General features: G+C 38.8%; 1 protein-coding gene across 2 annotated transcripts in view; it reads left to right on the top strand.

The window, feature by feature from the left end:
- The window catches only part of LOC112152705 (cGMP-inhibited 3',5'-cyclic phosphodiesterase A), a 98,049-nt gene continuing 82,523 nt past the window's right edge, over positions 1-15,526 (top strand). For both annotated transcript variants that reach the window (XM_024282454.2, XM_024282453.2), the window contains exon 1: positions 1-1,209. In XM_024282454.2, the coding sequence (XP_024138222.1) occupies positions 298-1,209 (912 nt within the window). In that variant the 5' untranslated portion in view covers positions 1-297. The remainder of the gene's footprint in view (positions 1,210-15,526) is intronic.

The raw sequence follows: 15,526 nt of genomic DNA, 5'->3' as shown, positions 1-15,526 counted from the left end.
GCGAAGCGTTGCGCGTGAGCAGAAAGAAGCAGTGCCCTAGATCTGCAAAGCATCTGTACCATCCAGTCCTTCATTGGAGTCAGTTCCTCACCCCGCATTGGAAAGAAAACTAACAAAAACGCACCCGCTGGATGTGTACGCTCGTGCGTAAATGGAGACGTTTGTGCGCACTGGCCGCGTCTTTTGAACATGCGCTCAATAAACCATGTTATTTTTCCCGTCACTAAGTCTCGTCCTGTCCCACACTACTGCTATATGCTCCATAGACTTCCTCATACTTCATATCTACCATGAGTGATGGCGCTGCCGACAGAGTCCTACAGTACCGGTGCGCAGAGCGGCTCCTGTGAGAAAGGCTTTGGCGCACCGGATTGCAATGGTTATGTGAAAACACGTGCTGTCCCACTGTGCCGTGAGCGCCACTATGAGACGTGGGTGAGGCTAATGCGCACGAGGATATGGAGCTCTCGGAGACTTGTGAGCGCAGTGTGCGTGGGGACGCTCTCCGTGTTTGTCGGCGCGCTGCTCAAAGAGTGGAGAGCTGAGGCCAGCGGCGGCGGCGCTGACGGCGCACTCTCCCAGCCTCCGTCCCCGCTGGTCTTTGTTGCGGGCTGCGCGGCGGAGCTGCTGCAAACTTGCTGGAGCGCACTCTCGCTGCTGTTCACTCTTGTCTGTGCCTTCTTCTGGGTCGGCGTGTACTTGATCCGCTGCGGGGTGCTGATCCAGACCGCCCTCTCGCTGCTGACCTTGTGCCACCTGGGCGAAGTGGCGGCGTGGTCTCTGCTGGACGGGACGGATGAGCAGCTGTTTTCCTTCCCCACAGCGGCCGCGCTCGTGCTCGTCTGCCTGGCCGCGGGCGCACTCATGGTAGCGCGGCTGAACCAGGGCACCTCGGTGATCGTTTTCATCAGCGTCGTCCGGACCATCTCCCTGCTCTCGCTGCAGAAAGTGCGGGCCACTTGGAGACCGTACGTCGCGTACCTGGTCGGAGTGCTGGGCATCCTGCTGGCGAGATATGCTGACAGGCTCCTGCCTAACCAAGGGAGACACAAGGAGGGCTGCACCCCCGTGACTGGAGCCAGGGAAGAGGTCCCTGTATTTAAAAGGCGCAGGAGGTCCAGTTCTGTGATCGCCTCAGACATGGCGCACAGTCAGCCCAACAGTAAGTCCCATCGCAGGACATCTCTGCCGTGCATCCAGAGGGACCAGGTAAGAGGCTCCTGCTTCCGTCCTGTTGACTTTCTGCGGGATTTAGTTGAAGTTTTTGGCGGATTGGAGAAAAGAAAAAAAGTTTGATTGAGCAATTTTCAGGATGAACAACTTTTATCACGTGGATGATGATGAAAAAAACGTGAAAAATTGTGATTAAAAAAAGTTGTTCCCAAACTTTTCAACCATTATTGCATTTGTTTTAAAAAGTAAAAGTTTTTTTATGACACTTAAGCAAGATTTTAACATTCTTAACTAATAAAAACCTACATATTTTAACTATAAAAATAGTAACATTTAAATTACATTTTTTTAAGCAAAATTTTATTTTAGATCTGTTCTAAGATATTTACATATGTATTTTTTGTCATTTTCATATCCTTTAACCCCTTAAATTTAATCACTTGTTTTCAATTAGATGCTAACTTAATCTTGGGGCTCATTGATGCATCAATAAGAGGTTAAAGTGAATAAAGTCAACAATAAATATGATTTATCATCACTTTTCTGGTTGTGGTGTCAGATGATTAGTCACTTTTTTCTCATGAACCAATTAAGTTTTGCAGGTAACGATGACAGTTTTAAAACTACTTTAACATGATTCAGATCATAAATCGAATTATTCATCTTATCTCCTAATTATTAATTTTTTTTCCCCTCCAGATGATTTCAGAGTTACTTTTTTCTCTGTTTATCCGCTTCATACCACCTGTCAAAGGGCTTCCTGCCCTTAAAACCCGCTGGAATGTTGGAGCACTTGCTTTAAATTTACCCAAATGCATGCAAGGGTTTAAAGAAAACAGAATCTATGAGCTGGCTGTGCAAAGGAATGGGAAGTGGACTTTTTCAGAGAGATCAAAGTTCTCATGTGTAGTTGGCTTGCAGGATGAGAGGCTGCACTGTTGGTCTGGCTCCTCGAAGGACACCCCCAGGTGTTACGATTAGTTTGAGCAAGCACCTATCTCAATAAATTGGATATGAAACGACGGACGTATTTGACTTTTCATCGTTTTTCCTGGTGCTAAAGCTGCAGCTCACGATCAGTGGTCCTTTGGGGTGCTGTAACTGCATGGCTGCAGGGTTTTTAATGAGAAAAAATGCCTTGCATGGCAAGTTGTTTTATTGAAGTGTGACTCTGCAAAAAATGGAAGTAGTAAAAACATCTGCACTGAAATGGTGAGAAATACTGAATTTCTCTCACAAAAATAAATTGTCTCGTTAAGTGAAATCAGAAAAAGTTCATTTTAAATTGTTTGACTTTGCAATATTGATAAAAAAGTAGAAGAGGATGTAAACAAGGACTTTGTTCCTACATGCATTTTTCTGTAAATTCTCAGAAACTCAAAAAAGACATCTTAACTTTAAATAAATGAACATACGCACATAAAAACAGTTAATCTCTAATATAAAAACATAAAATCCATATTTCTGGTTGTGTCAGTTAACATCTTCAGCATGTGTGACTCTCCTCACCCTGGCCAGCAGCCAGAAGCCCTCTGCTGAAGATGATCTCAATTACAGCTTTTTGTTGTAGGACATAAAGACGGCAGAGCGCGGACTGTAAAACGAAGAATATATTAGTGTTTCCATGACAAAGCCCGAGTGATCCTCCATTCCCTTTCATCTCTGAAGACGCTGCTCAGCAGCTGACCGGTCCTCGCGGCCTGGCCGCGACCGAGACTCACACATGGCGTTCAGATGTCGTCTCTTGTCTGTGTGGTCTGCAGTGTGTAAACAGGCTGTGCTGATCCAGTCATCACCCAGCTCACAGTGGGTTCTGGCTTCCCCCAAAGAGGGCAGGACACACTTCTGGGGGCTGCAAGGCTGCTGCCACATGGCAGCGTTAGCAGGAGTGGAGTTACCTGACTCCATCCAGAAAAAAAAAGATATTTATGCACATTTTATAACATTATAAATTAAATTACTTTACAAGACTTGAAATAATGAAAAATAGAACACCAAGTGAGCAAATGTCTTTCTGCATAGGTGTTGTACGAAGGGTAATTTAAATTGTTTTGGGACAGAAAACTGTAAATAGATATTTCACACAATATAAACTGTTGTAAAAGGGGGTTGGACCATACAAGACTTTTCTTCTACCCGCTCCGTTTCAATCACAACCTTTAAATCTTGTGTTTTATTTTCATTTTGTGCTTAAAAAAATAAGATAAACCTTATTGTTGTTGACAAAAAGTGCTTTTCAACAAATACAAACAACAGACCGAAAGAAAAATGGATATAATGAAGCTGTAAAAAATATATATATATTGTTTCATGTAAAAATATAAATTATATAATAATAATAATAATAATAAAAAATGCATTTAAAAAACGACCAAATACTGAAACAAACAAAAAAAATAAAATAAAATTAGACATAAAATGTAATTGAAAAACATCAGATATAAAACAGAAATATTGTTCACTCATAATCTGTGTCCAGCATATTAAAAAAAAAAAAGAAGTTAAAAGTTATTGCTCATTTTAAAAAAATATTTTCTCTGTATTTTTTTCCCAACTTTTTCCAAGTATAGTGTATTTAAAAAAAATTCCACCCAGTTCACTGTGAACACAAGTGATCAGTGTAAAAAAAATCATGAAAAGTTTCTGCATATTTTGGAAGAATTTAGATCTGTAGATAAGTTGGATATATATATATATATATATATATATATATATATATTTTTTTTTTTTTATAAAAAACATGCTGAAGTTTGAGATTCTCAGTCTGGCATGAAAAACTTTTCCAGTATGAAATGCTTTCAAATTTTCCAGGATAATCATTTATTAAGATTGGTTGATGATTATGAGGTGATTTTTATCTTTATTTTTTACTTTTTTAGTGTTCACTACAACAAAAGTCAACAAAAAAGTTGTTTTAAATGCTCTCTGGTAGATTTCCAGCTCTGTTTCCTCAAAAGACATCCATTCAAGCTGTTAAATCTGCTTAAACCTGCAAAATCTACACTAATTTAGCCTTTCTCCCCACTGCAACCACACTTTAGCTCCCGGCATCCATCATTTCTTCTAATTGGTGCACTGTGCAAAGCCGGGGTTGTCCTCCCCTTCAGGAAAGTCATCCCGAGCTGTAGTGATAATGTCAGTGGGGGGCCTCTGTTGGATAGTTTTCCCTAATCCAAAATGGAGAGTGGATCTTCTGCTGTGCAGCTGGGAGTATTGAACTTGAGGTGTGGAATTGTAGCGTGGATTGTGTTTTGCAGCATGAAAGGAAATTTGAGTCGTCGCTGCTGCAGACATCAGCAATGTCGCAGAACTCTCCTTTCCTCATGCAAAAGAGGGGAAAAACGTTGTGTGTTTTCATTTTAACCCAGCATAGTTTCTGCGTTGCACGAGAACTTGTACTTTTGGATATTTACTATGTAAATCTGACGTGTAATCACGTACATCCTTTGCAACTTGAAATGAGTTAAAGCCAGTGTGGTGTTAAATGTCTTCCCCAAGGAAACATTGTCTAAGGCCAGATATTGAGCCAAAACTTCCACCAATCAGCAGTAAGCTCTTCTTCCCTCTGAGCTGCTCATTCTCTTAACCCCTTAACACCTGAATTTATTTCCAGCTTTGACACCAAATATTTTTATTTATCAGCAATCATCGAAGCGGTTAACAAATATAAGACATTTAGGAACGTCCCAGCTCTCTGTTCACTGATCACACCATGTTCTGCTCAGGACCAGGGGACATTTTTTCCTCAACTTGGATAATAAAGATATTCTTGAAATATATGCTAATGACTTCCTGTGGAATCAGATCTAAAAGCAATTACAGTAGCTGTTGTAAAAGCTTCCTCTATTTTTGCCGCACCATCCATAATTGAATTGTGTTTGGGATGGAGGAGGTTGTTGATAGCCTGTAGGGCAGTGATTTACCACAGCGTGCTCTCATCCTGAACTCTTTGCCTGCATTCTAAACATGTAGGCTTCAGATGTGAAGGGAAAGAAAAAAAAGTTTTTTAACACGCCTCTGTGTCCGAAATATTGAAATCCTCCCTGCACACTTTGAAAGGAAGCAGATAACAGCATGGGGTGGTGTGTCTTATGACTGTGCAATCAACTTCACACTTTCAATCCCCATTCAGCCCCAGAGTATTAGCTGTGTGTGTGTGTGTGTGTGTGGAGGAGGCAAGCAGCAGAGGAATTGGGGAATGAAAGTAGGTTATTCAAGGTTCTGTTTTGTAGCCAGGCTAAACGAGAGGCTTATTCTCATCCTCTGAGAATCGGGTTTTTAACTGATACAGCTTTGCAACTTTTAAAACAACCCTCTAGAACTCTACGGGTCATAAGTCACAATAAAAATAAAGGTAAGCCTTTGGGTTTTAGCACAAGTGTAATATAAAGCCAAAACAAAACAAACTAGATATAAAGCATTACCTGCAATAATGCAACTGTCTATGCTGTAAGCTGAATGTGGCCCCTAAAGATACTAGAGATAATAGCTGCATGCTAAAACTGATAGCCAGTAGCTGAATACGCTAAAGCTGAAAGCTTGCCACAATATTAGCTAAATGCCAAATTAGCAAAAAAAAAAAAAAAAAAACTGGAAAAATGTCTAACTTTGCCAAAACAAATAGCATAATGCTAAAATATTGGCTAAACTCCAAAATGTGCCTAAAGAACTTTTAAAAAGTCTTATTTTGACAAAACAGCTAGCATGCTAAAATATTAGCTAAACTCTAAATTTGCCTTAAGAACTTTTAATTAGTCTTATTTAAAAAACAGATAGCATGCTAAAATATTAGCTAAACTTTAAATTACTCTGAAGAACTTTTAAAAAGTCTTATTTTGACAAAACAGCTAGCATGCTAAAATATTAGCTAAACTCTAAATTTGCCTTAAGAAGTTTTAAATAGTCTTATTTTAACACAAATGCTAGCACAATGCTAACATATTAGCTAAACTCCAAATTGGCATAAAAACCTTTAAAGCAAATTAAAATTTTGGCAAAACAGCTAGCACAATGCTAAAATATTAGCTAAACTTTAAATTACCCTAAATAACTCTAAAAAAGTCTAATTTTGACAAAACAGCTAGCACAAGGGTAAAATATTAGCTAAACTCCAAATGTGCCTATAACTTTGAAACAAACGAAAATGTTGACAAAACAGCTAGCATAATGCTAAAATATTAGCTAAGCTAAAATTTAACCAAAAAAAAACTTTAAAACAAACTGTAATTGTGAAATTGCAGCTAGCACAATGCTAAAATATTAGCTAAACTTTAAATTACCCTAAATAACTTAAAAAAGTCAAATTTTGTCAAAACAGCTAGCACAATGCTAAATAGCTAAACTCCAAATGAGCAAAAAACAGCTAGTATCGTTCTATTTTAAAAGTTGAATTCCAAATTACCCTAAAAAACTAGTTGCTGAACATTTTAAAGTTTGTGTGGCATCTCTAGCGGAAAGTATATGTGAGTTCACAAGTTTGAAAACGCACAAAGGTTTTGAAGGATTTGAGCAATTTTTCATTTATTTCCTATGGGGCATATTATGATCAATGGTTAAAAAACGATAAAGTCTATGAATACTTAAAGTATGAGCAGTAATGTCCTGAATCAGCTGAACGTTTTGACACGATTACTGTAATCGCTGAAAGTGTGATGGAATTTTTATGTGCTGAAAAACGTATTGAAAAGAGCAGGAGGATTGTGTGAATGCTATACAGCAATTAAACAAACTATTTCGCTAAGATTTAGGATAAGTAGCCAGACGCTCTTATTAACTTGGTTGTTTGAGCAGCATAATCAGCGCACTAAAAGCAGAAGTTTGGGCGGCTTGCCGGTCTGGAGCAAAAAGACATCAACTTTCGGTCATAAAGAAGCAAGTGCTTCTGGGAAGAGCTGCGAGCCCATTTTCAAGCAAAACGAGAAGTACTGTTTACAATGAGTAAAACTTTTAAGACAGTCAAATATTGTTCCAGGAGTGAACTTCCCAGAACGTTTAGCTCAAGGTCAGGCTGCACAGTTCCCAGAGAAAGTGGGGAAAAAACAAACAAACAAAAAAAAATCTCAAAACAAAAACTAAAGGGTAAATATAACCCCTGTCATCCATTCAGGATTTCTCCGGAAGCAAAGTAGTGAAAAATTTGAGCACATTGTCTGCAGCTGTAAACTTCTCAATGAACTTTTTGTGATATAATTTATTTTTATGATCATTTAACTCTATAACACCGGAGCTCTAGTGTTTGATTTACTGTAAGTTTACAACCGTTAACACAATCAACATAATTCCAGCAGATTTTGAAGGAGAAAAGCGGCTCGTGCGAGCCGATTTTCTCCTTCAAAATCTCCTGGAATTATGTTTACAGTTGTAAAGTTACAGTATGTTAAAGATTTTGTGTTTAAGTAAGCATCACAAGTGATGCCTCAGGTGTTAAAGGGTTCAATTTTAGGCTAATTTCCCTTCATTCTTACACCACTTCTATGCTTTGTGTTTGGCCTAACCATCCCATCAGTGTAAACCCTTTCCCTTCAAACCCCTTTCTGTCCCAAATTGTTCTAGAAGCCGTCACGCTCCCCTCTGCCTCAGTGTCTCCTCTGATTGATGAACTTGTCTGGACGGCACTGCAGCCTATTGTGTGCTGTGTGGAGATCCATTGTCCTCTTTGTGCTAAAACAGGCCATTGTTAAAAAAAAATAAATAGAAACACACAGTGAAACTGGAATTTGTGCGAAAACGGCGGCCCTTTAGAAACACGACAAGTTTTTTTTGTTACTCTCGAAAAATATTGAAAGAAAGCACAACTTTCATTATTAGATTAGACTAGAAATGGTTTATTTTAAGCAATCAAAAAATTATTCTTATGCAATACAATCAATCAATGGATACATTACCTGAAGGGGAGTGGGTGGAAGCGAACTTATATAATCCCATCCCGGCTCGACCGTAGCCTTTCCTTTGCATGTATTATCATTTTCCGGTTCATAACTTAAGATCAGAAATTTATATCTTTCCAACTAAGATTTAGGTTATTAGGAAGTAACATTAATTCACATGGCTATGTTATTATATAACTGTACTTATTATATAATTATACTCAAAAGTATTCTTACACAGTTTATTACAAATACAAGACAGATTTACTTTTTACCCCAGCCATTATCTGGACATTTAAAGGAAGTTTAATATTCTTCCTATTTGCTGATTGTCTGATGTAGGAAGACATTTATGGTCACAAATTTTAAATCTTGAGGTTCTATGTGAGCCTTAAGACACTTTAAAAGACACACTCTGTTCTCAATTGGTTATTATTTTGTTTCATTTTGTCAGACAGGATATTTTAGGAAAAAAAAGCTAAATGACTCTGATTGATCTTTTCTGTTAGTTTTTAATAATAATTGTGCTTATCCTGCAAATTCTCACTCCCAACTCGTCACATATGGATGCATGGTTCAGGCCCCCTCTTCGTCACTTTTTGACGTTTTTGGTGTCCCCAACTCATCATTTTTTGACGTGCTGGCTGTTCCCATTAAAACACAGGTCCAGTACCGGTACTGGTCCTCCTTATTAGTGTATGCATTTTTTCCCTGTCTGTTGTACAATACCAAGCTGCTCAGACCCGTACTGGTTTGTGACCTGGAGGTTGGGGACCCCTGATTTAGGGGAACAGCCAGAACATCAAAAAACAACAAGTTGGGGAAACCCAAAATGTGGCGTACCGCCAGGGCCGGCAAAGCCTTCAGTGAATACCTAAAATGATCTGAAAAGAAGCATCACAGAGAAATGTTTATATATATAAATATATATGTGTCCAAGATATAGTTGAGATCTTTCCAACTGTTCTGTCTGCTTATAAATAATATTCATATATAACAGGATGGTGTTAAAAACATAAAATCGATACTATTAAACGTCAAACAGGGATGCAGAGGGGGACCACACCATATGTCCATATGTGATGTGCTGGGGGAGAAAATTCGTTGACTAATCATTGTTTAGTTTTAAAGGATAACTAATATCTGAATCAACTTTTTTTAGCTGTTGACTTCTATAAATGGGGCTTTAATAGTGCTGTCTGTTGGTCATTGCAAACATTCTAAGTTAACATAACATTGTTTAATTCTTGAAAATATAGTCAAAATCGGCTGTGTGCTGCCCCCTATAGGTTGGATTGAGGTATTACAATTAAATTTTGTGATTGGTAAAACCATGTAAGTTTCCGAAGTTGATGATCATGATCTGCAGCTCCAGTAATGATAACAGTCCTGTTCCCCAGCCCCACCCCTCTGACTGGATTTTCAAATTTCAGCTGTGGGTGGAGTCAGCCTCTAACTTCCCTGTTTGGTGACCCTTTAAAGCCTTTTAACACCAGAGCTGTCATTGGCGACACCTAAAAAACACATGCTCTTTCATATGCCGTAAATATTTGACCTTTTACGCAATCAATGTGTATTAACCGTTTCTGGAGAAAAGTGAATTTTCATATCGACTTTGCACCGATATGCAACATATTACTAACATAAAGTGTTGCATAAAAAGGCAAATCTGCAGAAGAATCTGCAGGAATGATGTTAACTGCGTAAATAGTTGAAGAGACAGAATGTAAACACAAGAGCTAAAGCATATTTTACAGTATTGTCTCAAATAGTTCATGAGTTATCAATATAAATCAATTTGACTCATTCGTTTTGGCATCGATATTAACCATGTCCAATAAAATCCACCACAATTTACCCCACGTCCCTTTGAAACTTCTTCCATCTCATCTGTTTGTTGTTTTTACATTTACAATAAAAATCAAAGATTATTATCGAAAGAAATAATGGACAAAACCGCAGCAATAAGAGCCAAGTTGTAATAATTATCCTATAAATCCAACATTAGACGGCTCACCCATCTGTGTTCAATGCTTTCATTACCTTCATTTACAGCTACAAGCACGGCTTGTATCCTTTCCCTACATCTCTGATCACACAAGCCAACTGAAGCAGAGGCTCAGGACTAAATTGAACACCCTTTCCCCCTCTCTCTTCAACCCCTGGTTCCCGACTGATTACCATGGAAATTGCGGACGCCTTGTATGTGTGTGTGAAGAGCAAGCGGCTTGATAGCTGACAGCTGCTGCCGGCTGAGGGGCTGAAACTGCCCTAAGAAACATGGAGGGCCTCAAACCACAGTATGCTACTGAAACTGCTAAACAGGCACAAAGATCTGGTCCTGACAAACGTAATGCATATTATCATTTCAGCAGAAGAGCTTACTGCTGAATGAAATGGAGCAACCTGGAGCTAATGATGCATTTTCTTGTGTGTGTTGAAGGGCAGATAATGTGCTGGACATGCATCCACTCTCTGTTCTAGACTGTATGTCACTCCGAGTTTTCAGTATACTGTATGGGTTCGACTGTTTCAATGAAGTCTGGGAACAGAATGTTCTTGGCACTGACGTGAAAGTGAGCAGGGTGAGCGTCTACGTTCATGCTGGAGTGTGTTTAAGACAAAAAGGCCCAAACGTCAATGTGAGAAACTGTCTTTGTTCACGTGTTGTGCACAAACTGCTAGATGTGATGTTGGATATTATAACGACAAAACATTCAGTAACTTTTTATATGATAAATTAACCAAATCACTTTTGGAGTTCAGCTCTGTAGGAACCAATCACACAACGTTTAATCAAGCATCCCGTTATCAGTAATGGCAGTTGTCCACTAATGAGATATTGATCAATTTTTATGCAGAAAAGTCAACAGTTTTGACATAAATCACTTATCTGATATATTTTGTAGTTTTTCATATGCAAATGTGTAAACAAAGAAACCCCGGATTCTACAAAGCAGAAACAGCAGCATTCTGCTGTTTATTTTGCAGACATGTTGTTTTCCATTCACATCAGCAAAGCTAATGCAAGAGTGCTGTCATGTTTACAAGGAACAGGCGGGCGGATGACAGGACAGTAACAGGAAGTTACGTCATTACACGACTTCATAGCTCTCCAAAATAAATCATATAATTGACGAGGATTATTCTGGTGGTCACATTTCAACGGTCAGTTTACATACATTTGATCAGGTATAGTAATCCGATTTGTGGATGTAAATACAGTCTGTATGTAGTATGACAGAGCAGGTAGTGATGTCACTTATGAGTTTGTTTTGGACTATTTAGCTGGTTTTTAGCTACTTGAAACAAAAATGGACAAAAAAATACAGTAGAAAGGAACCCCACATCTGTTGGAACATGCTCTTTTTTAAGCTAAATGTTCACAAATCAGCAGTCAATCAAAAGATGATCCTTCTGTTCGTCTGCAGCTTTGATTTCCAACATAATAAAAGAATCTCCCAGTAAACTTCTCTTGAATTTCAAATCCAATCACATTAAAAATTTGTTTTTTTTAAATTGAGGTTATTATCAGACTGGACACATTTGGTCCACTTAAAGTGAACCAGATTTTCCAGAACAAAGTTTCAGTCTGAATACGTGCAAGTGGACCCTGGTCCAGGACCATTAACTGCTCTCTGGTCCATCTTTCAAGGTGGTTCTGAATACGATCCTCTCGGGGGGCAAAATAACTGAACCACAACGGCCATGATAGCTGGTCATTAGTGGACCAACGTGGAGCAGCGATGGAACAGCAACTCGTTAAAATGGGGTTAGATAAATACAGACTCTTAGAAACACGATACATGTTGCTTCTTACTATTTTCCTGATAATCTATATGTCATAAAGACTTATTCACGTACTTCGTAGTGTCCTCAGTAACCACCTTGCAGCATCCCTCTGCTGTACAAAATTTGAAGCAAAAAGTGTTGAACCTGACTTTCCTACACATTCTCTTTCCAAGTCGTCACGTGTTAACATATGGTTAAGATGTCACTTTTTGTCGGTTTGGGTGCCCCAACTTATCGTTTTTTTTGACGTTTTTGGCTAATCCAATAAAATCATTGGATTTTGTCGGATGTTTTGTCAGACAGGACGCAGACTGAACCTTGGGACACGGCCAGTACTGGTACCCTTACCCAGTACCCAAACCCTTACCCAGTCCGGATCTGGAATCTGGCACCGATCCGCGTCCAGTACTGGATTAGGCTTAAGGTACCGGTGCGGTCCACGTCCCGGTACCAAACCAGTACCGGTTTGTGGCCCAGAGGTTAGGGAGCCTTGATTTAATAGGAACAAGTTGGGGACACCCAAAACATCAATTTTTTGACGTGGAGGGGTCCTTAACCATGAGTCAAAATGTGACGACTTGTATGACGTTCATACAGATGTTCCAAATTAACCAGAAAAATAAAAAGTTTGAATAAGTAAACTACCTTGACAAGTATTTGCAAAGTGCAGCATCTCCATCTTTCTTTTTTTGCTTTGACCCACCCCCGTAACTATCGGCCAATGACTATAGAGATCTCCAGTCACGTGGTTTTGTTTACAAGCTTTGGTTGGGAAAACAATAGTCTGTTTGACTGCAGTCTGAATACAGACCAAGGTTTAGGACTCGATTTGGACCAAATTGAGTTGACTCCTAAGACTCAAAAGCAGAGAAATGAAGTGTGTGACAACTATTTGTTTCCTATTGCTTGTTCATACAATTTTAATCAAAACTTTATTTTAAGGATTTGAAATTAGTTGTTGAAGTTTACTGTTACCCTCTGCTATTTATGTGATAAAATGACTTCTGTTCGGTCTTGCTGGTGATAAATCTCTCTTATTATCAGGGAGTGACTGGGTTCACCTGTTCATTGACAGTAATCTCCCATGATTACTTTCTTTAGGGTCCATTATTCCCTATATGCTGGTGGCTGCTGACGAGCACAGAGCAGCACCATATTACTGTAAGCCATCTCAGTAATAAGAGGAATTCAACCTGAGGCCTAGTTTAAGTACTGATAATGGCTCGATAATGTGGTTAATTTTTGACTTCGAAAATGTGAGCATTGTTTTCTGCTGAGTTCGGAGGAAGCAGATTAGGAAACGTTAGAGCGTCTGTGTATTAGAAGTTTAAGAAAATCCATTAACGTTACCTGAAGTCCATTCGTAGATGTTTTCAGGTATTGTTTGCTCCCTCCAAACATGTTTAAAGAATCTGAGGTATGACGGGACGTCCAGCTTCACTTTCAGTTTCCTATCTGAGGGCTCTTTTCAATCACACCAAGACACCACCTTCAGGGCAGTAATCTCCCACATGAAGGGACATTCCTGTGCTTGCCCCGCTGCCACATGAATTGGAATGTGCAGGTTGAACGGGATCCTGAAAGACAGGCCTGTGGGCTCATTCACCTCTCCGCCTCCCCCTCCCCGTCCACTCCGCGACCTGAGCCAGCACCACCATCCGGGCTGTCACCAGGTGCGCAGCTAGCCCTGTGTCTAATGAATAGACGCTCTCACATAGCTGCAGGAAGCGTTGCGCTGACGTATGTGCGTGCTGAGTGTGCTGTCATATCTGTGAATCCATGGAGATGTAGTGAGAGGAAGAAAAAAGAGAAGAAACGTTGGTGTCCTCTCCCACAGTGTGCACATTTGGGACAGCAGCGCCCCAAAAATTGATCCCATGGCCTTTCATCTGTGTCTGGGTTCAGAGCGGAAGTTCAGCAGCTCCCTCAGGTCCAGAGTGGCCATTGTGTCTGTGCTAGAAACGCTGTAGGCTGCAGTTACAGCTGCAGCTGCCGCTATGATTCATTAAACATGCAGGAACATTTTGAACCACTCTGACGGGGGCTGTCCGCTAAATCAAAACATAGTCTGCTATTAATTGATTATATATCTCAGGAGCATGACAAGGGAGGCAGTGATGGATGATTCTGTTGTTTGATTGGTTTAACATAGCAGCACCTCAGAAGTCTGAAATTTTCATGCAACTTTAACTCTGATACATTGACGACTGTTCATTCAACCATGACGCCGTGTTCACATTACCAGCAAATGTTTAACTGTGATCAAATGTTGCTTTAATGTTTATTTAAAACTTTAATGGAGACTTTAGGGAATTTTTAACAACATATTACGGTACTTAAAGACCCACTGCAATGAAAATCAAGTTTTTGACATGCTTTTGTAGTGGTAGAGAGTGTAAACAAAGGGCTGATGGGAAATTAGCCGTGGCTAACTTCCGCAAAAACAACCCAGATTCAAATTTCTAATGAATTACTGCAGAAAATATTTCTTAAAAAACACGGATTTTGGCTAAAAATGGCTAAATCATAATTAAAAGAGCACCGGGAATGATTTTACAAGACTTAAGTGAAACTTTAAGTCTTTAAGATCTGTGCTTAGGAATGACAAACTAAAAAACATGTAATTCTGGTGCTCCATTTTGAAACAATTTCATCTCTGATAAAGCTATTCATGTGTTGTGTGAATGTAAAAGCATTGTTCCTGTTTCTTTTAAACTTTTTTTTTTGAGTTATATGTAAAAACTACAGAATGTGATTTTACGAGCTGTGAGACAAAATCCACCAAGATTTTCATGCAATATATAAAGTCCCACACATATTCTGCTTGGGGTGTTTTTTTAATTCAGCATATTTCCAAGTTAAAACTTTGCCAATTAAACTATTATTTCACATTTTATGACATGTTTCATCCAAGTGCTTTGAGATCTGAACAAAAAATTTACTTTGTTTTTAGTTAAATTGCATTCTTCTAAAACAAGGCTGTCAAACTCAATCGCACAGGGGGCAAAAAATACAAAACAGGACAACCGTTTGGGTAGGAATATTATTCCCAAATAAATCAACTTAAACCTTAAAGAATTTTCAATATTTTACTCTCCGTAAAAATATATTTTGTCAAAATTATGCAACTTAGAAATAAACTAAATGCTGAAAGAAAAGAAAAGAAAAAAACAATCAAATTTCGTTATTTTTGGCGTCATTTTATATAAAAAATTACACACATAAGTTTCCCAAAAGTAACAATAAAATGAAATGATCTACCTGAAATGAATTACCTGGCAGGCCGGATCTGGGCCCCGGGCCTTGACTCTGACACATCTAACTATCCATACATCTTTTTCCCAAATCTGATTCATTCCTATTGGGGTCATGGGGTTGCTTGAGCCTATCCTATGCACTGTCTGGTAAAAGTGGGGTACACCCCACCCTTGTGTCGCATGGACGTACGTGTATTGTAAACTATTACATTTAAAATAATATTTCATAAAATACCATGTTTTTTGTATGACAAACACTATGCCTAACTTAATATTGATACTTAATATTAACACATTTATATAAATCCTCTTTAGAGATATTTCTTTCTTGATTATGAAAGTATGAAAACTAGTATTGTAATAGCACATTCAGAATGTCATAAACCTTATATTTCTATTTATAAACCAAATTTCCAACATTGTTAGTGAAATTTGTTA

The sequence above is a fragment of the Oryzias melastigma genome, linkage group LG6 (assembly GCF_002922805.2).
Source record: "Oryzias melastigma strain HK-1 linkage group LG6, ASM292280v2, whole genome shotgun sequence".
Lineage (NCBI taxonomy): Eukaryota > Metazoa > Chordata > Actinopteri > Beloniformes > Adrianichthyidae > Oryzias > Oryzias melastigma.
This window is presented reverse-complemented; position numbering and strand designations above follow the sequence as displayed.